Here is a 23,491-nt window from a genome sequence, read left to right on the forward strand (position 1 = left end):
CTGGGGGAGGCCTGTCCTGGTGTGTGTGTTTGGGTGTTGGTGTGGCAAAGCCTGTCCTGGGGTGTGTGTTTGGGTGTCGGTGTGGCAGAGCCTGTCCTGGGGTGTGTGTGTTTGGGTGTCGGTGTGGCAGAGCCTGTCCTGGGGTGTGTGTCTGGGTGTTGGTATGGCAGAGCCTCTCCTGGGGTATGTGTTTGGGTGTTGGTGTGGCAGAGCCTGTCCTGGAGTGTGTGTCTGGGTGTTGGTGTGGCAAAGCCTGTCCTGGTGTGTGTGTGTGTGTGTTTGGGTGTCGGTGTGGCAGAGCCTGTCCTGGTGTGTGAGTGTTTGGGTGTCGGTGTGGCAGAGCCTGTCCTGCTGTGTGTCTGGGTGTCAATGTGGAAAAGCCTGTCCTGGTTTGTGTGTTTGGTTATCTGTTTTCTGGCACTTAATTTACAGTACAAACTATTTCATTTTTACTTATCCAGAGATGAAAAGCCCTCCTGAATTTGTACTGACTTCAGGGGACAAAACATTCAAGGCCCTGAAATAATTTAGTGGAAAAGATAAGGTATCGTGTTATTTACTCTTTAATATTTATTTCAAGGATTAGTCGCACTAAATTGTGGCTTCAGGCTTCCCATGTTGAATGACCAAGTATTACATTTGTATTTTTCATAAAATTGGGCTGCTCAGTCTTAAATGCCTGGGCCTTTTTTTTGTCCCAGTACGGGCTTGGTTAAGTGTAATATATAAGACCACTTAACAGTTTAACACACTACATTCGTGCTACAGCACACATTTTGTATGGATATGGGCTACACGTAAGGCCATACACGCCATTTTTTCCTTTTGGGAGTGGATGGTCCTTGGGTATCTCTATTTTAAACCTCTGCATGAGTGATGTGAAGAACAGGAAAAGTTCCATCCGTGCAAGCTGCTCTCCTAGGCATACCCGACGACCTTAAGAACAAAAAAGTATTATTTTACACATTTAGTGGACACTTTCATTTTAGCACTCAAAGGAAACTAAAAGTATCTGGGAAAAGAGCCAAAAGGTGTAGTGGTATCTGACAATATAAACATTTTATATTAACTGTGAAATCACAAAACCACACAGGTTTTCACTTCGCAAAACATGTTACACATTTGATGAAATGGGAGAAAAACCACCCTACTTCATGGTAGATATAGTATATTAGCCCTGGCACCTCAGTACCAGCAGCCGATAAGTAACAGGCCATCCTTACTGCATGTAGAGTGCTGCATGTATATAATAGACAAGCCTGATGTCTAGTAACAACTTGCCCTCATGAGCAATTATTGAAGGGGAGTGTGGTGTTTGTGACAATAGAGCCTTTTTAATTTGGCCCTTGTTTTCTACAAATACAGACAGGGGCTTGTAATGTAAGTATTAGACTTGTTCAATCAGACCAAAAACGTTTTGGTCAAACTTTTTAATTAGTTTTGGTCCATTCATTTTCGCACAACAACTTTTGTTAACATTTTGGTTCCGATGAAAGTTGGAGTGCTTTTTCCATTCAGAAATGAAATTTCTCTATCTCATGCTCTCCCACACTTTCAACTCTAATTCACGTTCTCTCACACTTTAATTCTCAATGTCTCCCTACCTTCTCCGCTGACCACTTTTGTGTCCCTGTCTCCTTTCCCACAGCTCTGCTTCTTTTCTTGTCTATTCTTGTTATTCTGTCTTCTTTCTTCATACACTTCACTGTGAACCAGGTCTACTGGTACACTTCATTAAAAATGATGGAGCTCTCTTTCTCTGGCTTTTTGGAGTACTTTGGCAAAAGAGCAAAGTCACAGGCTCCACCCTTTTGCGGAAGTGAGCCCGGGAGGCCTGGCTCATGGGGAAGTGGAAGACAGTAGAACAAGAAGAGTCAAGAGAAGAAGTAGTGACAAAATTCATAGATTAAAATTTGTATGAATTACCTGCAGAAAATGGCATGAATGCTTCCTTTTTCACAAACTTGTCATTTTCATCCAGGAAATGCTCAGGGTAGAATTCCATTGGTTTTTTCCAGACCTTCTCATCCTTAAGGACTGATGATAAGTTGGTAATTATGGTGGTACCCTATGAATGTAAATGTCAGCATTTACAGAATATAATTAAAATGACTTAATTGACTTATAAATAACAAAAAGACCATTTCATGATATTGTGGAATGATTATGTGAGTTGGTTGTTTTTTTTATTCTAAATATACATTCACATTAGGTGTAAGTGATAGGAACATGTGTCTTAACAGAACTATTAGGGGATTTTCTTTGGACGATTTGTATGATATAATCTAATGGTGAAATTTCTACATATGCCCTTGCTATAGATAGTAATTACTTCACACTGACCAATATAGAAAATGACTATTAAAACTCATTAGATAACATGGAGATTATCTCTATCCTCTCGATGCCTCCTTTCTCTATCCCTCTATACCTCAACTCTCTACCTCCCTATCTTTCCATTAGAACAGTGTACAGCACTCACATTATATTAGCTTGTCATTATCATCTATCAACGATTGGTTCTGTATGTATACATAAGCTTTGTAAAATAAATCAACCTATTTAAGTCTTAAAAGCTGTGGTTTCGACTGATCTTTGATCACAGATAAATTTTGAAATTTAAGTCTAACAAATATCTAGCAGTTGTAACTTTAACTTGACTGACCACCACAGGTCAATAAATCCAGTTAGAAGCCTCTGCTTCCTATGAACACATTTGCATTAACACAAAGATAACATCTATAAATAATGAGGTCACATAATATAAAATGACATGAATATAACTAAGACAAAAAATCAACGGTAAATATTGTTTGTGTTAATATATTAAAATATTGTAGTTATTCAAATGTTATAACTACATATGAGAACTACATATTTTGATCTATGTGGAAATTCTGGAATACATTTGGAGATTTTAAATAGATATTTTACCTTGGGAATTAAATATCCTTGTATCTCTGTGTCCCTGTAAGTCATATGTGGCAAAGCCAGAGGTATAATATCTCCACATCGTTGGATTTCATGGATCACTGCATTGGTGTATGGCATTTCTAAGATGTCTGCCATTGTTGGCTGTCTTCCTCTTCCAATTACATGGTCAATTTCATTATGTACCTTCACTGAGTAAGAATATGGTATTCATTCACTGTGATAAACATATGGATATTGCTATACATATTTAATGACTTGCTCTATAGGCAGTATTTGACTTTATTTCACTTAATATATGTATACATATCTGTATATAGCTAATAGAGTATGCAGCATAAAATGAAATTAGATAGATAGATAGATAGAACGTTACTAGAACTCTATGTCCCATTTAACAAACTACTGAATCATATGACTGATATGGCTTCGCTTTGATGCTTATAAGACTTCCTTGTATAACTCGTGCACATACATTCAAGCCTACTGCATTTTTTTTGTTTTGCATTAATTCTTTTAGTTAAGGGAAATGAGGCAGTATTCTCCATGTAGTTGATACATACATTGTAGTTGGCCTCCTGTGCTTAGCTTTGTAATAAAAATATCGTTTTGGAGGTCATCACTCTAAGAGTTAATCTTACTTCAACTCATTTGCAACTCATTGGTAGGTGAATTAAACCAGATGGGGTTTCGCAACCAGATGGCTTTCATTTATAACTGTTTTAGCGTGTGTATTGCTATTACTTAAATGCCAGCTAGTGATTGTGTTCCTGCTTCACAGATTACCACCAGGAGAAAAATACTTTAACATAGCCAACAATATTTAAAAACAAATCTTATGTAGCTACTATATACTAAACAATACCCACATTGGACTTCTGGATGTAACATCATGAAGAACATGGCCCATCTCAGAGTGATTGATGTGGTTTCTGTCCCAGCGGAAAATAAGTCATATGTTGTGAATAGCAGGTTATTCTCATTAAAGCTGCTATCATTTGTTTCTTTTACCTGCAAAGACAAGTTTTATTTTAGCATGCTGATCATCATATGGATTCATAATGGATTGTCCCCTAATTTACTATTTTTATTTGCGAGGATTGCTTTCAAAGTGCTGCTTTGAATCTTGTAATAACTGTTTTTACACATGATGATTATACTGTTAAGTAATTATTGTTACATATAAAACATAAAAGGTTGCTTCTTTGCTTCTGCCTTTAAGTATTGGGATGAGGAAAACTGGATATTCAAGCACAAAACATCAATAGGCTTTTTGCTGACGAGAAGGTAATGGGCTCTCAAGCCAGCATGGTACAATTAAGGAAACTGAAACAGGTTTCTTATTTGACCAAGTATTTTCCTTAGTCACAAAAATGTTGAGTGGTTGGTTGCATCAAAGTTACCACAACTAACCATAATGGTCATAAGTCATAAAGCCTTGCATACTAACATCTGCAAAGCAATATGTATAAAAGTAGCTTGACTGAGTTTATTCAGAAGCTCAGCATAGATTACATACAAGGTAAACTGAAAAGTAATGTAGGGAATGACCAGTAGCAACTTAACCAAGTACACACAGTGATAGCATTTGCATGTGGAGTCTTTGCAAGCTAAGGATCAGCCTGCCAAAATGTAGTTCCAGGCAAATCACAATTAATACAACATATTAAGTTCCAATCTTGACTCAGTGTGAGTTCCTGGAAAAAGTCCATACAAAATGGTAGGAAAGGAACTTTCCAACTATCTCATCTGAAAGTAGCTTGCAAGTTGATGGTGAAAGAAAAAACAGAATTTGGTTTTCTCACTGTATATGTATATGTATATATATATATGTATATATCTATATATATATATATAGATATATATATATATATATAGATATATATATATATATATATATATATATATCCTGTAGAACTTAATAACAATATGGTAACGTGTTTTCCTCTCTTAGGGTTTGTGGATATCAATACTAGAGCCTAAAAACAAACTTAGATTATGAAAATTTTAATAACAAAAAGACAAAGATTACACAGTGCCACAATTACAAAAAACAAGACATACAAAATAAAAAAAAAACAGCAAGCAGTTCTTAAAAACAAAGAGACTTAAACACAGGACCCTCACTCACAAGTTTCTCCAATAAGTAGGCCTGTGGGAACTCCTTAAGTACAGATGTTTTCTTATGATGATCAGAGTATATCATGGAGTGCTGCTTTGAGGTGGCTGCATTGCCCCTAAATCAGATTCCATTTCAAGAAAACACCCCTCTGACCACATGGCCAATTATATGACACCTGCCCCAAGAATTGGTTCCCATCTTTGATGTGCCAATAAGTTATGGTAGGGTAAAGGTGATGGAAACCCCTCCACTTAAGATAGGAATTGAATGCCTATAACTAGGGATCCTTATCTGTTAGGCCATGAATCACAAGAATCACTAGGGGGCGCTCGTGTATACCGGTTGAAAAAAGTTAAAAAACAAAAAACAGGAAAAAATGATTGTGTAGTATTATGCACACCAGCAGACTACTGGAATCCAGCAGATACAGAATCGTTGGAGGAGCAGAGAAAAACTATTTGATGCATACGAGTATTACACCCCTTCAAAAAGTGTAAGTGTATTTCTACATTTGCGTGCCACAAGATTTGTTTGATACTACACCATTGTAGTCCCCACCTGTCTTCTGCTTCTTTACATATATATACTGCATATCTACCTGGAAGATGGGATGTTTATGAAGCCTGAATACATGTACACATTGTGAGTGCATTATATATCTATACAGTGCTAATATTTGTGCATAATACTACACAATCATTTTTTCCTTGTTTTTTAACTTTTTTCAACCGGTATACACGAGCGCCCCCTAGTGATTCTTGTTCTAATTTAAAAACACCTGGAGAGTGTTTTGTACGGGTTGCAGCTGGGTATCCGGTGAAGCAATATAAAAGGGAAGTATACTGATTATTATCTCTTCTCTACACACCCTAATTCACACTGGTTTCATCACCTTTTTCCTTACATATAGGCCATGAATCACCACAGGGGCCCTGGGAAGATGACACATCTTGCCAGAACAGATACTGAGGGCATGTACAAAGAAACCAATTTAAATCAACATCAGATTAACCCATTGAATGCTAACACACAGGAATTAACCACCTCTGCTGGATTACCCTTCCATGCATTCACTATATTCCATGAGTCAATCATGACACCTCCTCCTTCTTACCCCATAGGAGTATACCAGACCACCCATCCTCAGTAAGTATCAAGAACACAGAAAATGCTTGCAAAATATATTTAATACAGGCAACATGAGGAAGGGAAACACGTACTGCCCAAACAAACAATTTCTGTTTTTCCTGACATATAGTGGCAGTAAAGAGCAGATGTAGCAAGATCCCTTTTGGGTAGGGAATAGTTAAGAGGACACTGACTGGAGCACCTTGCACCCAAAATCTGCCGCAGAGGAGGAGATGTCTAGTCGGTAATGCTGGACAAAGGTATTGAAGGAAGACAAGTAGCTGCCTTACATATATCTTCAACAGATGCGGAAGTCTTTTCAGCCCATGACACTGACATAGCTCTTGTGGAGTGAGCTGTAATATGGGATGAGAATAGTCTCTGTAAGCCATCTGGATATAGCGTGCTTGTAAGCTGCTGATGACCTACCGAAAAAAATAATTGATCCGCTTTGCGGAAAGGAGCGGTGCGATCTATATAGAGTCGTAGAGCTCTTTGGACATCCAATAGAAAATAGACGGTAAAATTAATATTTAGAGAGGACCTTACGCAGAAATGAGGGCTTGACATATCTTGATGAAAAAGGGTACATTCAGAAGCCGAGGCCAAAGTCTGTAATTCACCCACTCTCCTTGCTAAAGTAAAAGCCAATAAAAATGTGATAAAAACTTGAGAGACTTCTTCCAGAGGTTCGAATGGTTCAGAATAAAGAGCTTGGAGGACCAAGGTCAAATCCCAGGAAGGAAAATGAGACTGTCTGGGGGGGTCGCTGAATGATGACTGATTTAAAGAAACGCCTGACCTGAACACGTGAGGCCAAATCTGACAGGAGAAAAGTCAGGGCCGATACTTGCCCTTTTAGTGTTGAAACATTAAAACCCGCAAACAAAACGTCTTGTAAAAATTCAAGGATGGGAGAACTCATAGATGGTGAAAAGCAATCCAAACCCAAGTTGTATCACCAGGAGATGAATTTATTCCAAACCCAAAAATACATTTTAGCGGTGGACCTTCGAACCGAATTAAGGAGGATATCAACCGTGTAATGGGAAAGTCCACTGTCTTGAAAGACACTGGAAGCTCCCAAAATGAAATTACCATTCTTCTTAGCTCTGAGAACCAACTCCGTTTTGGCCAATACAGGATAATTGCCAAGACTCTGGCCTTGTCTGCTTGAATCTTGAGAAGGACACAAGGTATCATGGCCACCGGAGGAAAAACATAAGCCATCTTGAACCTCCATGTCACCAACAAGCCGTCCAACACCTGAGGGTTGTCCCGCCTGTACAGAGAGGCAAAAACTGGAAGTTTGCTGTTTTCTCTGGTCGCCATGAGGTCGATTTCTGGCATGCCAAATTTTAGCACTAGGATAGAGAAGATTCTTCTGTCCAGGGACCAATTCGTTTGGGACCAACGGGATCTGCTGAGGTCATCTGCAATACCGTTGTCCCTTCCCCTTCTATGCGTCTGATCCTTTAGCTACCACTTGCCCTGTCTGAAGAGGTAACCTAAATTAGCTCCCCAGCCTATTTTTGAGGCATCTTAGTGAGGTGATCTGTCCTTCACCAGTTCAGCTGGGCTAAAACGTGCTTGGACGCTGAAGTTGACGTCCAGATCTTCCTCCTTCCTGGACCAATTCTTTAGGAAGGCCCACTGAAGGGGCTGTGACGGGACCGACCTGTACCCCAACTGGGTACTCCTGCCAAACGTTGCTTCCTCCTGCCGGGACACCAACAATTAACCCCTTCAGCGCCAGGCAGAACCAGCATTGTAGATAGAAGGGGGGACGCTGCTGCACCGGAGCTGCGTTTGCACTGTGGCTATCCAAAGCTTAGCTACACAGTGTGGCTATTGTCCTGAAAAGGACAATAAAGGATCATAGAAGCCCACCCCAAGCATCAGGCAACACTCATGTTGAGGTGAATACAGGACTCCTTTATTAAAACCAAATACAGAGCTATATATACACAAGTAAGAAAGGGGCAAGACAAATATCACATGATCTAATTACCATGTCAGGAGGGAAGTAATTAGATCAAATTCTGCATAATATCCGGGGGAAGGACAGGATGACATGAGACATAAATAATTACATTCATTGGGGACGTAGACATGGAATGATTGGCTTGAGACAGACAATGGCCAGGACACAGAGATAACAGGAGCTCACAGGATTAATAGCTACCTGTTATGTAATTGATAATTAGGTATGCAGCAGTGACACACAGAAGTCTCGACAAGGCCCGGGCCCATAGTCGATAGGGAGAAGGCTGGCTCTCAGGCCTCTCCAGGGGCCCCAGTGATGGAGGGTTCTGTCACAGGGGCCTTATTTGCGCCTTGGACCAGCTTACTGCTGGGATACAGGCCGTCAGAGTGCCCAAGATGCTTATAGCTTTCCTGAAGGAGCAGGTTGGACTTCGTTGTAAAGCGGACACTTCTTTTCTAACTCTTTTGATCTTTGAACATTGGAGATAGAGTCTCAAGGAGGTGGAATCTACTATCAGTCCAAAAAACTGAATTCTTGTGGCCGGAATAAGGTTGGATTTTCTTTGGTTTATGATCCAGCCGTGGTCGTCTAAGAATTGTATTGTAAACTGAAGATGTGAAAGAAGGTCCTGAGCGGAACTGGCTTTGATGAGCCAATCGTCCAGGTATGGGAGGACTGTGACACCTTTTCTTACAGAGTTGCAGCAAAAATATTTTTGTAAAAATTCTCGGAGCTGATAAATGACCAAACGGGAGAGATGTGAACTGGAAGTGGTGAACCTTCGTCCCGTTCCTTATAGCGAACCTGAGGAATTTTCAGGATGCCACTGCGATAGGGACATGGAGATAAGCATCATTCAGGTCTATGGTCACCATGTAATCTCCTTTTCTCATCAATTGGGTGACCGTGTGGATAGTTTCCATTCTGAAATGTTGGTATGGAATACAGGCATTTACTCTTTTTAACTCCAAAACTGGGCGGAAGTATCCATCTGGTTTTGCGAACAGTCAAGGAACAGTCTGGAGTAGACACCCTGAAACTCCTGATGTTTTGGGATTGAGACCAGACACTTCACCAATAGGGATCATGGTTCTTTTTGAAAGCTAGCGATCTGGGCGACCTTTGGAATAGCCTCCCATTTTTCTTCACCTTGTAGCTTAAACAGCTGCTTAAAGTGTTTGGAAATAAAGGGTCTCTTGCCAGGATTGCTCCATTCCCTATGCATGAGAGCTTAGAGCTTACGTAACATAGGAAACCCTTTAGGATGTTTTCCCAGGTCTAAGCTTTGAGACTTCTTTGCAAAATTTACGAAGCTCTTGTGGAGGAAAGATGAAAGATGGTTTCATCCTCTGAATACTCACTAGAAGAGCCTGAACTAGTAGATCTGGAAACATCTCCAGAGGACAAATCAGATTCAGGAGAGGAGTGTGCCCATTTACGAGACTTATCCATTTTGGGCTCAAAAGGGCTAACAGACGCTGTTTTGAACATTTCAAAGGTCTGTGCAAGGTTGTCTTGAAACCAATCCAAAAAAGACTGCATGTATTTCTGCGTGACTTCTTTTTTACAGCTGTCTAGCAAGGGGGTGGCGCACTCAGCGCACGATACATATTTGGACTTAAAAGCAGCCTTTTTAGGAGCAGGATTTAACGCTTTATCTCTTTCAGGTTTTTCTGGAGAAACCGGACCAGACATCTAACCCCCCCCATTTTTTTTTTTGTAAAATATATATATTTAGAAAAAAATAACAGGACAGAGGCTTTTCAAGATTAAGATCTCCTCAATCCATGTGTGGGGGGGGTTGGTGTCACGGATATCCAGTGCTGACAAGCCTCATTGCTGTCAACCTGGACTACACAGCTTTATATAGATTTGAAGTGCGATCAGATCTTCGGTGGAACACAACGCCTCCATAACATCCGCCAATGCGGATGCTACCACCCCACTCTGCTCACCACACAGGGAGCAATCAGAGGAGGGATCCCCCTGGATACAACCCTTGTGCCCCAACAGACTGAAATCGTCGTCCCTGACAATGGGTGGTCCGGTATACTCTTATGGGGTAAAGAGGAGGAGTTGGAGGAGGGGAGGCTAACCCTTTCTATTTTAGCTCCTTGTCCATAGGAAGAACAACCTTCTGTACTACCACTATATGTCAGGAAAAATAAACAAACCAAAACTCCAGACCAACTTTTAACCCCTTAACGACAATCCACGTACATGTACGGGGTTGCCGTGCAAGGGGTTAACGACAATGCCCGTACATGTACGGGCTGCCGTTAAATAGCTGCATCGCCGCGATCGCGGCGTTTTCGCCGCGATCGGCGGCTTTGCAGCATCCACGGAAGCCTCCCAAGTGAGGCTGACCGTGGATCCGGGGAGGGCAGCCCTCGGCAGCCCTCCCCGGAAGAAAAATGGCCGCCGCCGCACCGATCATGAAAGATCGCGGCGGCGCCCGGCTAAAACAGCTTAGGAAGCGATCGGAATCGCTTCCTAAGCATAAATGGTGTTACTGACATGCCTCGATATCGAGGCATATCAGCAACACTAGCCCCCAACCCCCGATCGCCTTGTGATTGCTCCGAAGAGCAACCACAAGTGCCATCCTGTAAATGACGTTGCCGTCATTCACAGGATGGCATTAACAATAGATCTGAGTTCAGAGGGTCTATCCAGACCCTCTTGTGAACTCTCGAGCTCCTCCTGCAGGTTGAATGCAGGTACTGCATCCAACCATGCAAGGTCAATGGAGCCCAGCTCACTAATGAGTGATTAGTAAAAAAAAATAAAAATTTTTTTTAAAAAATTTAAAAAAAAAAAATTTAAAAAATGTTTAAAAAAATAAAAATAATATGGTAACATATAAAAATCCCCACTGTCACCAAAAAAAAAAAAAAAAAATAATAAGCAAGTCCTAAAATTCTTTATCTTTACAAAAATTCCAGCATGGAAAGAGTTAAAATATTGGCATTACAAATGCCCATAGGGTGTCTCGTATTAAAAAATGCATGAGTGGATGGGGTAAATTGAATTGGCCGGGTTCAAAGGTGTCCCAAATATGGGACATGGGGGCAGTAGGATCAGATGTCTGAATGGCCAAAAAATACACACCTCACAAAGGCGGCCTTTTACCTCCCAAATAACCCAACAAACACATGCATGTGGGGTATCGCTGCGCTCAGGAGATGTTACTGAACACATATTGGGGTGTTGTTTGACACGGACATATACCAGGAGCGATAAATTTATACCTGAAGTACAACGTGTGTGAAAAAAATACAAAAAAATTTACTACCATAAAGTTTCACAAAGGCTGGTGGTAAAATTAGTGCATGGAAAGGGTTAAATTACCAGCATGTGAAATACCTTGGGGTGTCTAGTTTTTAAAAATATATGACTTGATGGGGTAAATTGCATTGGCCGGCTTCAAAGATACCCGAAATGGCACATGGGGGGAAGAATTACCAGATTTGGAAAAAAAGGTTTTGAAATAGCAAAACGCTACCTGTACTTATTGCCCCATAACGTGCAGAAAAAAGCAAAAAAACATAAAAACATTGGGTATTTCTAAACTCAGGACAAATAGTAGAATCTATTTAGCAGGTTTTTTCATTCGTTTTTGCAGATGAGTAAAAGTTTTTTGTTTAAAAAGTGAGAAAAAGTAATTTTTTAACAAAAAATCCCCATATTTTATCATTTTTTTTATAGTAAATTAGATGATATGATAAAATTAATGGTATCTAAAGAAAGCCCTGTTTGTCCTGAAAAAAACAATATATAATATGTGTGGGAGCATGAAATGAGAAAGAAGAAAATCACAGCTAAACAGTAACACCGAAAAATGTTAAAATAGCCATTGTCCCACAATATACTACGAGTAATAACCCCTATTGTCCTTAAGGGGTTAACCAGTAGGGTGAGTTCCTGCCCTTCCACCACATCACGTGCGGTGAGTTGATAGTAAAATAGTAACTTTTGGGTGCACAGAGCTCCTCTCCCTGACGGGATCTGTCACCAGACATCTCAAGGGATGCCAGGAAGTAGAGTACTATTGCTAGGGAGACAGTGGCCCTGGACCACTTTACTAGGTGGGAACCAAATCCCTGTGTCCTTCTCAAAAAATGCAGTAAATTATCCTTAGGAGAATAGTTTAGGAGAAGAGTTTTCAGTTATAGTCCTTGGAAGATGCAGCCACTTTAAGCAGTGGGTACAACAGAGTATAGAAACCACAGGCTAGTTTTCAATCTACTGACATTGCATTGCTTTTATTTTTTGGGCAAAAGTGAGAATGCATGATTTTATTTGGCAATGCTACATGCCATCTATGTCAAGTATAAAGCTACTTTATTAGTACTGTAACGGGTTCACCGAGAGAGCTGTAGTCACTCTCACAGATCACCCAGATATATCCTCCTGTTGTCCCCGAAATCACTTCCAGCACCCATCAGCATGCACACATTGGAACCCTGCCACGTGTACCTTCAATTGAGTACGGCAAAAATGAACATTTTATTGAGCAGAACACAGCATATTTATACAAATAAGAATCAAGACAACAACCAGGTTTTACACAACAGAACAAATGGGCTCAATCATATCAGTACATAATTGAATTACATCACACAAGATTAACAAGATTTGACGTTTGACCATGCCAGAGTTGTCACTAGCACTTGACACCTTGATGGCTTTGTTTGACTACCTGCTGTGTATTAGCTAATCAGTTACACAACAGCCCTTCTTTCACACCATTAATAATACATTTAAGGTGCAGGGAAACAATGACCATGGAATGGGCCTCCCATGGTGTGAGCAGATTGTCTGTGTACATTTTAACCTGTAATGACAAGTGACACCCCCCCCCCATATTTCCCCACAGGAGGAACTATGGTTCTGATGCCCAGGTTGAATGTGGGTATAGTGGGCATAGTCCAGGGGGGGGGGCTGTGTCTGGCTCAGCAATGTACTTCTGTCAAAGGTTTTTATTTTAATATATTTTTATTCCTTTAAACCCCTACAATCTGTAGCAAAAGAGATTTAAGGACTCAAAAGGGTTAAACTGTCTTGCATACCAAGACAGGTGGTGGGAAATAGGTGGACTCTATGCCCCCGTTAGAGTTTTTATTTATTATGTTTTAACCTATCCATTCCACATGGTATGGGATGAGAGACTGTTTATGGGGTGGTTACATGTAATCTCATCTCCTTTGGAGTGTTGCAATTTGCATTCATACCTTCCAAGCAACTTGGGGGTTAGTAAAACAATACGTTGTTTGTTTTCTTAAACGCACATCAATTTGACTCAATGTCAAGCAGATGTACATTGACTGTTACTATATGCAAGTCCAAATGCGAGTTGTCAGTAGCAAATATGGAAGTTGAACTTTAGTTTGGAAATCTTAAAACATAATCCCATGTAACTCATCTGGACTTTGAGTCCAAACAGACAAACAGTTTGCATTATTAATCATTACACTGCTTACCTTTTCCAGTTCCAGAAGATAAGCATCAATAAAATCCCTGATGTCATTAGGATCCCAAGTTTTACGATGTTCTGAAACCATTTCCCTTAGAAACTTCATAATATCATCTTCATATTTCAGAACATAGTTTATAAGCCAAGGAATATTTGTTAGAAATGGAAATTCATTTAAAACCTAGAAGACACAATTTGCATTATCATTGTTATTTTATGCATTGCAATTTCCAGTCTTCATAGCTTAACTACTAGGAAGCGTACAGTCTTTTTTAAATTATTGCTACAGCTTGAAAGCCAAGTACTACATTCTTTTCTGTGGCGGATGCTGTTACCAATAGGCTCCTAGCGCTGAGTCTAAGGATAAATATCCAGCTTCCCCCAGTGCAAAGAAGAGCAGGAGCCGCCAACCCTTTATTTTATTAAGGTTCCACTTTGGGCCCTCTTATAGCCGCATCAAATTCTGATCTGTGGTAGTGGAGTTATTACTATGTGTAGTCCTGTGTGATTGCAGGGAATCAGCTAGGTAGTTTGTAAACAGTTTAGATCTCCACTGGGTAGAAGGAGGATCAAAGGATAACTATAACAAAATAATACAAAATAATACAACATACGCATCAATGATATCCTAGACACTGTTGAGAATATACCTGTTGGGATTCTACATGGCTGTATCGAAGGTGGTATAGATAGTTGTTAAGAAAGATGAATTATATTTGAGGCAAATAATATTTTTTATAAAGATGAGTCTGATACTTATTATTAATTATTTAATAGGTCTTCACAAATATTAATTGTAGTGACACAGAAATAGTAGCAACCACATGGTTATAATAATGCCCTTAGTGAAAACCATTCCTTGTCATGAAGAAAAAGATATTGTCAAAAAAAAGTACCATAATTTGTATTCAGGTATAGAAACTGATACCATTGAGAGCTACCAGCTGAGATGCTAAAGTATTATTCAGTACTTGAATGATTTATAAACGGAACACTAACATATTAATCAATGAATCAACATTAATTAAGATTAATCATACTGAACAAACATATTTTAGTTAATACAAATGTATTGTTTATAAAAATATTCTATATAATAGTGCAGTAGTATTTTGTTATGCCACTTTTACCTTTTGTTAGGAAAATCATTAAGCCTAGAGACTACTACCAGAGATGAGTCCACCGTTTGTATTAATGTTACTGAAAATATACAGTTAAAGCGAGATAGTAAACTACCTGAGCCACCAGTCCAAACTCTCTGTTTAAAGTTTTGCTCATAAGATAGAGCAGTCTTTGAAATTTCTCATCATTGTAATCAAAGCGATCTCCAAAGGCAATAGAGCAGATCACATTGCTGACTGCATTATTAATGATGAAGCAAGGATCGAAGGGTTGGCCTGTGGAAAAGAAAAACTCTGATCATTCTTATGAAATACCTCAAATCCAAAGGTTTTTTCTGGAGGTGGGGGTAATTAAGCACCATGGGGAATTAAATTACAGCACATAATCAAGTCTTAATTTAAATAGAATTACTAGCTAATGAATTAAAATATATATGTGTATAGTTTTAATGAAGTTACAAACAAAGTATATATATGTATATATATATATATATATTCCAAAAACAATTGTTCCCCAGAATCCTAGCATCTTTCATTAATTTACATTTTATTAACTCCATTCTCACTGGGCATTGGGAGCAAGAAGGGTGTGATGTCACCCTCCTTTCATAATAGGGGGTCCAACTTGGTTCCAACTCACATTTGCAACTTGCAAGCAAGTATCAGGTTGAATCGTATCCACTTGACTCTCCTGCAGTCAACTGTATTTTATTTCTTGTGAAATAGTAATATGTATTATGTAGTATTATTAATAGAACTCTGAACCCAATCGATATACATTATTTATTTATTTTGATTTCTTTATAAATTAAATTTCTGAATAGAAAATAAACAAATGAATCATAATAAATAAATGAAGTAGGTTCTTACTTTGCTCAGAGATCTTCCCGCATTTTACAGGTAAAACAAATGCACTTTAATAAATAATGTATCTTAATGGTCCCTTCAAATTTTCATGATTTGCATGATGTTCTTGCTTGCAAATGCATGGGAAATTTGGCAGAATTCTTCTATTTGCATTTTCCCCTTTGCCCCCTCTCCAGCTATTTTCTGTTCATAAGATGTGTTTGCCTATGCACATCTCCTGGCATGTGCCAGTCAGCAGCGGTGTTAGATCAACAATCATTTTTTTTAGGGGCTATCAAGGATTTAAAATTGGTCCTGGCATTTTAAGCCATCAACTGTAAATAACTTAGCAGCATAAGACCATGTGTATTCGGCCAGTGGCTGCACATGGGATCTGCAATAAAAGAAAAGATGGAATTGGGAGGTGATTCGCTATTTTAACTCACTGACATCATTATGCTTTATGAGGGACCTACACTAAAAAGTTATTTCTGGAACAAGAGCTGAAACATTTTCTGTGTACCACAGAGTATTGTTTCTGTAAAAGCATAAGGGCTAAACCTTAGGTGCCCAAATAGTTCTGCAATCTTTGTAAAATATGTATGAGTATATGTGACCTAGCCACAGTAGAGAAATGCAGTGGTGGACTATATAGTCATGCATCCTGGACATGTTATAAAACATAGCTCCCACACTGACCAAATGTCTGTCATGTGTCACTTACCTTGTTCATCTTGGAATCTGGAACATAAAAATCCAACTTCCTCTGTTATCTTTTGCTCCAATGATTTCTTTCCCATGCCAAAATCCCTAAGGGTTGATAGTGTGAATCTTCTTTGCTCCTTCCAGGATGTACCATATCGTGCTAGCACCAAACCTAGATGTATTTTGGAAAAAAAACATACCTTGATTTCCAGAAATTGTAACTCTTAAATGAATGTGCTGATTTTTTTCTATGTATCTGAAGGGTACCTTATTGCCAATTATTTCCTTATTGCATTTTAACTAATTCCATAAAAAATTACAGAATCAGACACATATTTGACTTTAGTGTATAACATTCAATAAATTGTAATCATTCCACTATGATTTAACCAGTTTTAGCAAAATGATACCTTGGCTGTTGGGGGTACACCCAAGCTTCTCGTAGATAGGAAATCTAGGACGATCCCCGATATCCTCAGACTTGTTGATTAAAGCTTCCTTCATGACTTCAAAGCCATTAAGCACCACCACATTCTTCCAAAAGAATTGGAGACTAAAGACATCCCCAAACTTTTTACTCAGCTGTTCAAAAACACAACCAAATGTTTGTTAAATACCTTTCACCATCAAGAGGACACATTTAAGACATTCACTCTTATGACACACTTTAAAGTCTGACTGCATTAGGCAAATATTCTTGGTATAACATATCATGCTATTTTAAGAGTCATTATCATTGTTCTGCTGGTTGTCTTTTATATTATTCTGCGTTAGGTAGCAGTTTTTCATTGTGATTTTAGAATTGTAGTCATGCATACTGTACATTTGGGACCACCTCATTAACTGAAAGTGTACATTGATCATACAAAATGTATGGTGACTAAAGGGAAATATAGAAGTCGCAGCATTTGCTGGTTATGTATGTGAACTCCATGAGGCACGTTCATTTTTTTTACTTACGTGCATTAGTGTATTGTTTTATTTAGTAACATTACATTACTGAAAGTATGGTGAAAGTTACCCTTCAACTTGTTCAAGCTGATTTTTAGAACAGATCTTCCTATTACAAAAATATTATGTTATAATTAAAATCAATTAGTATCATTTTGTATTTCTAGTAACCTGTTGATCATTTGGAACTTTAATGATGTCACACAATTATATTAAAGTTGCTCTTCAGTAATTTATCCTTTTTACCTGTTGAATGGGAAATACATAAATATATGCACACTTCAGATATACATACACATGCATATGATTTCAGGTACCAGTAAATGCACCTCCTCTCTCACAACACTCACATAAATACATACATAATGTGCAGCTACGCTGACATAATCATATGGACTGGCTTGAGGTCCATTTGGTAATTTGGCAATGTATCCAATTGAATGCTATCCCCTTTGAGAAAACCTAAATTCCTAAACCCATGAGGGGCCCCATATTTTATTTGCTGTACTATTCACAATTACAGCAGTACCTGCAACCAGCATGCATAAACCTCAGCCCAATAAGCAAACCAGTGGGCTATGTGCAACCTTCTAGGAAGGAGCTCAAGGAAATGAAGTCATATAAAGAAGCCAAACCTAGCTGAAGAAGCCTGCATTACTCCACCATTTCCCATGCACACTGTAAAACAGAATACAGTTCAACTATAAAAAAATTAATCCACTGCATTGTATCAGTACTTGCTGCTGAGCAATATTTGGAGATTTTTTTCAATAGGGTATTCATGACTGATGCTGATGCGTAAGCGCCCAGTGAGACATGAAACAAGTTAAGAGTGTACAGTTTGTTGTTTGCCAATATTCTCATGATGATTGAATATGTCTTGACTTTTCAAAAATAAATACTTTCTACTTGTCCAATATATTCATTACTGATGAAGCAAAATAAAACAATATTTATAAGATATTTCTGCTTACTATGGATTATGAATACAACTTATAGAAAATGCAACTAGCACTTACACTCACTGGCCAATTTATTAGGCCAATCACATGCCAGCAACTCAATGCATTTAGGCATGTAGACATAGTCAACACAACTTGCTGAAGTTCAAACAGAGCATCAGAATGGGGAAGAAAGGGGAGTTAAGTGACTTTGAACATGGCATGGTTTTTGGTGCCGGATGGGCTGGTCTGAGTATTTCAGAAACTCTTGATCTACTGGGATTTTCATGCACAACCATCTCTAAGGTTTACAGAGGAAAAGAGAAAATAATCACTGAGCGGCAGTTGTGTGGAGAAAATGCCTTGTTCATGTCAGATGTCAGAGGAGAATGGGCAGACTGGTTCAAAATGACATAAAGGCAACAGTAACGCAAATAACCACTCGTCACAGCCAAGGTATGCAGAATATCATTTCTGAGTGCACAACACATCGAACTTTAGCAGATGAGCTTCAACAGCAAAAGACCACACCAGGTGCCACTCATGTCAGCTAACAACAGTAAACTGAGGTAACAATTCGACAGGCTCACCAAAATTGGACAATGGAAGACTGGAACAACGTTGCCTGGTCTGATGAGTCTAGATTCCAGCTGCAACATTCAGGTGGCAGGGTCAGATATAAACAACATGAAAGCATGGATCCATCCTGCCTTGTATCAACGGTTCAGACTGGTGGTGGGTGGTGTAATGTGTGGGGGACATTTTCATGGCACACTTTTGTACCTTTTGTACCAATTGAGCATCGTTTAAACATGACAGCCTACCTAAGTATTGTTGCTGACCATGTCCATCCCTTTATGACCATCTTCTGAGGGTTACTTCAATGGCCTCCACAGTCACCAGATCTCAATCCAATAGAGCACCTTTGGGATGTGGTGGAAAAGGAGATTCCCATCATGAATGTGCAGCCAACAAATCTGCAGCAATGTCTATATGGACCAAAATCTCTGAGGAATGTTTCCAGTACCTTGTAGAAAGTATGCCATGAAGAATGAAGGCAGTCCTGAAAGCAAAAGGGGGTCCAACCAGGTACTAGCAAGGTGTACCTAAGAAAGTGGCCAGTGAGTGTATAATCTATAGCACAACACTTACACCTCCCGTGAAAGTTTTGAAATCCTGGTGCAAATCTTTTTTTAACCTAGAAAGATTCAGTGACTATTGCTTTGCTGACCTTAGGATTTGGCAGTTGTGCCAGTCATGACTTTAAAAAAAATAGGGTTGTGACTGCGTGTCATATGACTACGCTGAGTAACATGAAAAAAGAGCACTGTCTTAGTGTGAGGCACAATTCTTAATTCCTGCATGAAACTGTCTGAGGAGTAAAAGTGGCTGACTTGTCCACATGGAGATTCCATAGGACATTGTGCGATAAACAATGTTTGATAAACAATGTTTCATTTGTATTGATGTGAAAAAAAAATGTTGCAATAATGAGCCTAGGGTGTAGTAGTTCTTCCCCCTCCTAATTTTGTGCCTGGGTGTGTTAGTGTGTGTGTGAGTTACTGTGGGAAAACAACACCCCAATGGCAAAATCTCCAGAGTACAGTGATACTCCCTATGCATGGGTTTGTCAGGTTGTCTGGGAAGTAAAACACCACATTTTTTTAATATGGAGCTTTAACATCTGGTCCTACTGCCCCCATGGTTATCCCATCAAACCATATTTTTCTGAAAACAAGACACCCCAAAGTATTTTAAATGTTGGTATTTTAACCCTTTCCAAGCACGAGATTCTACTACCAGCCTGTGCCAAAGTTTGTGGAAGTAATTTTGTTTTGTATTTTTTTCACACAAATTGGACATCAGGTATGGATATAAAGTTCATGGTGCAAGTCACTGTCAAACAACACCCCAATATGTGTTCAGCAACATAATACAGTAATACCGAGTACAGTAATATTGTCTATGCATGGGTTTGTCGGGTTATTTGGGAAGTAAAATTTGGGAAATGCGCATTTTTTAACTTGGAACCTTGACATCTGGTCCTTCTGCCACAATGTCCTATTTGGGACATCTTCGAAGCTCGCCAATTCAATTTACCCCATCAAACATGCACTAATTATACCGCCAGCCTTTGTCAAAGTTTGTACACACATTGTGCTTTAGGTACGAATTTACAGCCCTTGGTATATGGAATGTCCAAACAACACCCCAACATGTGTTCCGCAACATCTCCCGAGTACAGTGATACCACTTATTCATGGGTTTGAATGGTTGCTTTGGTCAGTCTGTGCCTATGCCATTTTTTGGACATTTTTTAATCCAGCCAATCCAATTTACTCTATCAAACCATTTGTTTTTATGAATGCCTATTGAGCGATCTTCGATTGCTTTCTAAGCTTGTTTAATGCCATGACGTGGTGATCATTGGTCATTAACTGACTGTTTTTGTGTGCGGTGCATGGCACGTCACTGGCCCTTAAGGGGTTAATAATGCCTCTGCTACCCCCTAATTTCAGGTGGAGCTGTTTTCTATCAACTTTTCCTCACCACAACTTATGTTGTGTGCTTCACATTTTGGGACGGAAAACTGTATACAGTTTAAATCTTCAATAATCAACCATATCAATACATCTTGGAGTAATCATAGGTAACGTGATATCTAATTACTTATCCCTTGACTGTTTGCATGAGCAATACAAATCTGGGCTGCTAAGAAAAAATAAATTGCAAAAATGTTACTGTGGCTAGCCAAACGTGGAAATGTATATATATGCAAACATCAGTGGTGTAACACAAGATCCAAGGGTCCCCCTGAAGGTTGTTTTTCTACAGGCCCCTCCCGTTGGATGCATCCTGTTTTGGATCTAAATGTCCAGTGTCCCAGACCATGTTATTGAACATAGTAAAACAAATAGCGCTTGGGTAAGTCAATGAGACTTGATGGTGAAGACAATGAGTGCAATTTTGTACAAAATATGAGCCAGTGGTATATTGCTTTATGCATGCTTTGTAAAAAAAATACAGGAGATTTGGGACAGCTTAACTCTAGGGCTAGCCATGGGAGCAGTGGGAGGGCTGAAGATGGATGAGATCTTTTTTATACAATAAAAGTGTTTGGGTTAGTTCAGAAGAAAGTTAGAGGAAAACACTGTGAGGAGAGGAAAACAAGGGGGCAAACAAAAAATACTTGATTGTGACCTACCTGGCTCATAGAGATGTGTGGATTTTTAAAGTCTACATCCATCATGTTGCCCAGGAAGGGTATAGAAGTGGGCCCTGGTGGAAAACGGGGCCAGTTTTTTCTCCGTTTCATGAAGTCCAGCAGCAGAAGGGAGGAGGTAAAAATAATGAACAGAACAATGATGTTACATAATGTCACAGGAAAGAATGACTGAATCTCAGGCAGCAGACTCATCCTGGTTTATTTTTTTGCCACTAACTTTCATAAATCTCTAAAGTTACTTGAGCTAAACTGCTACCCTCAACGTCCACTCTTGTTGCTATGCTGAAATCTCTGGCACTGACAGCGCACCCAGCAAGCCAACTCCTATTTCCACTGAGCTGTACAGAGTGTTCTGGAAACAAGACCTTTGATACTAAGCACCACCCCTTATCTTCATAACTCTGAAGAATATGAAATAATCAAAAAACAATAGCTCATTGTGTACATAAGCACCAGATGATCTATTTATTTATTGTATGGATTTATTTCCAGGTTTCTCATACATTCAGATACTCAGTGGCGACTCTAGAAACAATATATAGGGGGGGGCACAAGATACCACAGTCAAACTGGGGGGGCATTCATAATTTCCAAAAGTAATGTGCTATGGAATTATACTTTTGCCTTGTTACAATTGTGTCATCTACTTTTCTTTCTCAAGAGAATGTATGTGAATACTGGTAAATGGGCTAAGAACAATGCGGTTACAAAATTAAAATACACAATTTCTTTAATAAATATTCATATCATCAATATTTTAAACATATGATTTAATATATGAGAGACAAGTAAAATTACTTTCACTAAAATTGTAATGCAATAACAGATGCCAGTGACCTAACGCGTTTTGCCCTATCGCAGGCTTCTTCAGAGGATTTTAAACTGGCACAACTATGTAAAAAATTGTAACTGTAGCTTACTCTTTTCCACTTACAAAACGATTAATGTGTGTTGGAACCTCCCCTCACTGTGTATGTTGTAACCTGGGTTGCTAAATGGAAATATGTCCTCCACTCATGGATTCCTGCAAGTGTGATATATTTAGATTTGATTGCAGAAATGTTGTGTTAATTGTGTTCTGCTATATTGCTGGTAAGGAACGCTCCTAGAGCTCTATCCATTTGTCATCTGTGCACAATACTTTGCTTTCATAAATTTATGTTTTAGATCGCAATATGTTTTTTTTGTTTTTTTATCTCTCATCCTGAGCATTAAATGAAAAGCCTCATTTAACCCTCACATCACCAATTGAGGATTCCTATATCATATCTGCATTACATTGAGCAATGTTGATTGCTCTATAATATGTAAGTTAATATCAACTTGTTTTGATTTGAAAAAAGATTCACAGACAGAGAGCACATTGTTTTTTTGTATTTTCTTCCAATAACACTAGCTTTAAAAAAAAAAAAAATATATATATATATATATATATATATATATATATATATATATATTATTTTATTTTCTACTAATAAAAATGGTCCTGGCATATAACTTCTTTGTTTTATTGGAAAAGCGTGCTTTCAGGTTAATTGTCGCGTACTTTGTCTAAATTTAGAACAATTGAGTAATACCTAATGTAGAACTGGAATACTATCTTTATTCTAATATACCTGGGTACATTTTTTGACTATTAAAATTTTAAAATTAATGATGATCTATAATTCATCCCAATTAATTCTATATTTTGTACTAGGCTTTTGGTCTTAATTGCGGCTGACCAAATAATTTTAGTGTTTACTGGCATGTATCTGACAACCCTGGAATAACCCCTTGACGGGCACATCATGAAAAAACAGACAGTTAGCGATAATTGACGTGCCTGGCACATCATGACTTTAAACAATGTTGCTGTAATGCCTCAAGGCATTCAGCAACACCGAGATCAGCATCAGGGCGCCAATGTCCACCATACACTGTACACCATCACACCTGTTTTAGAAGTGCTTAGAGGGCGAAGTAGCCAAAAGAAGGAGAGGCGATTTTATTGACGTTATGGATGTAATTTATGGGCTCAACAACCTGTGGGAGATTTTCCTTACTTTTTCACTGTG

At 38.8% G+C, this 23,491-nt stretch overlaps 1 protein-coding gene across 1 annotated transcript; it reads right to left on the reverse strand.

Annotated features, from left to right (window-relative positions):
- Window positions 1–549: 549 nt before the first annotated feature.
- On the reverse strand, window positions 550–21,652 carry LOC128500053 (cytochrome P450 2D15-like). Its single transcript, XM_053469068.1, has 9 exons — window positions 21,414–21,652; window positions 16,727–16,898; window positions 16,336–16,488; window positions 14,881–15,041; window positions 13,652–13,825; window positions 3,801–3,942; window positions 2,935–3,122; window positions 1,927–2,068; window positions 550–936 (listed from the first exon to the last, which is right to left on the reverse strand). The coding sequence occupies exons 1-9, from the start codon at window positions 21,624–21,626 to the stop codon at window positions 752–754; spliced, it is 1,530 nt and encodes a 509-aa protein (XP_053325043.1). The 5' UTR covers window positions 21,627–21,652; the 3' UTR covers window positions 550–751.
- Window positions 21,653–23,491: the final 1,839 nt, after the last annotated feature.

Source organism: Spea bombifrons, chromosome 6 (genome assembly GCF_027358695.1).
Source record: "Spea bombifrons isolate aSpeBom1 chromosome 6, aSpeBom1.2.pri, whole genome shotgun sequence".
NCBI lineage: Eukaryota > Metazoa > Chordata > Amphibia > Anura > Pelobatidae > Spea > Spea bombifrons.

What these genes read in the sequence shown, in the direction of transcription:
- LOC128500053 (XM_053469068.1), bottom strand. Translation starts at nt 21,626, where the DNA reads ATGAGTCTGCTGCCTGAGATTCAGTCATTCTTTCCTGTGACATTATGT. An exon ending in AGTTTGGACTGGTGGCTCAG is followed by an intron (nt 13,826 to 14,880) that starts GTAGTTTACTAT and finishes TGTGTCTTCTAG; the next exon opens with GTTTTAAATGAATTTCCATT. An exon ending in AAGGATATTTAATTCCCAAG is followed by an intron (nt 2,069 to 2,934) that starts GTAAAATATCTA and finishes TTACATTCATAG; the next exon opens with GGTACCACCATAATTACCAA.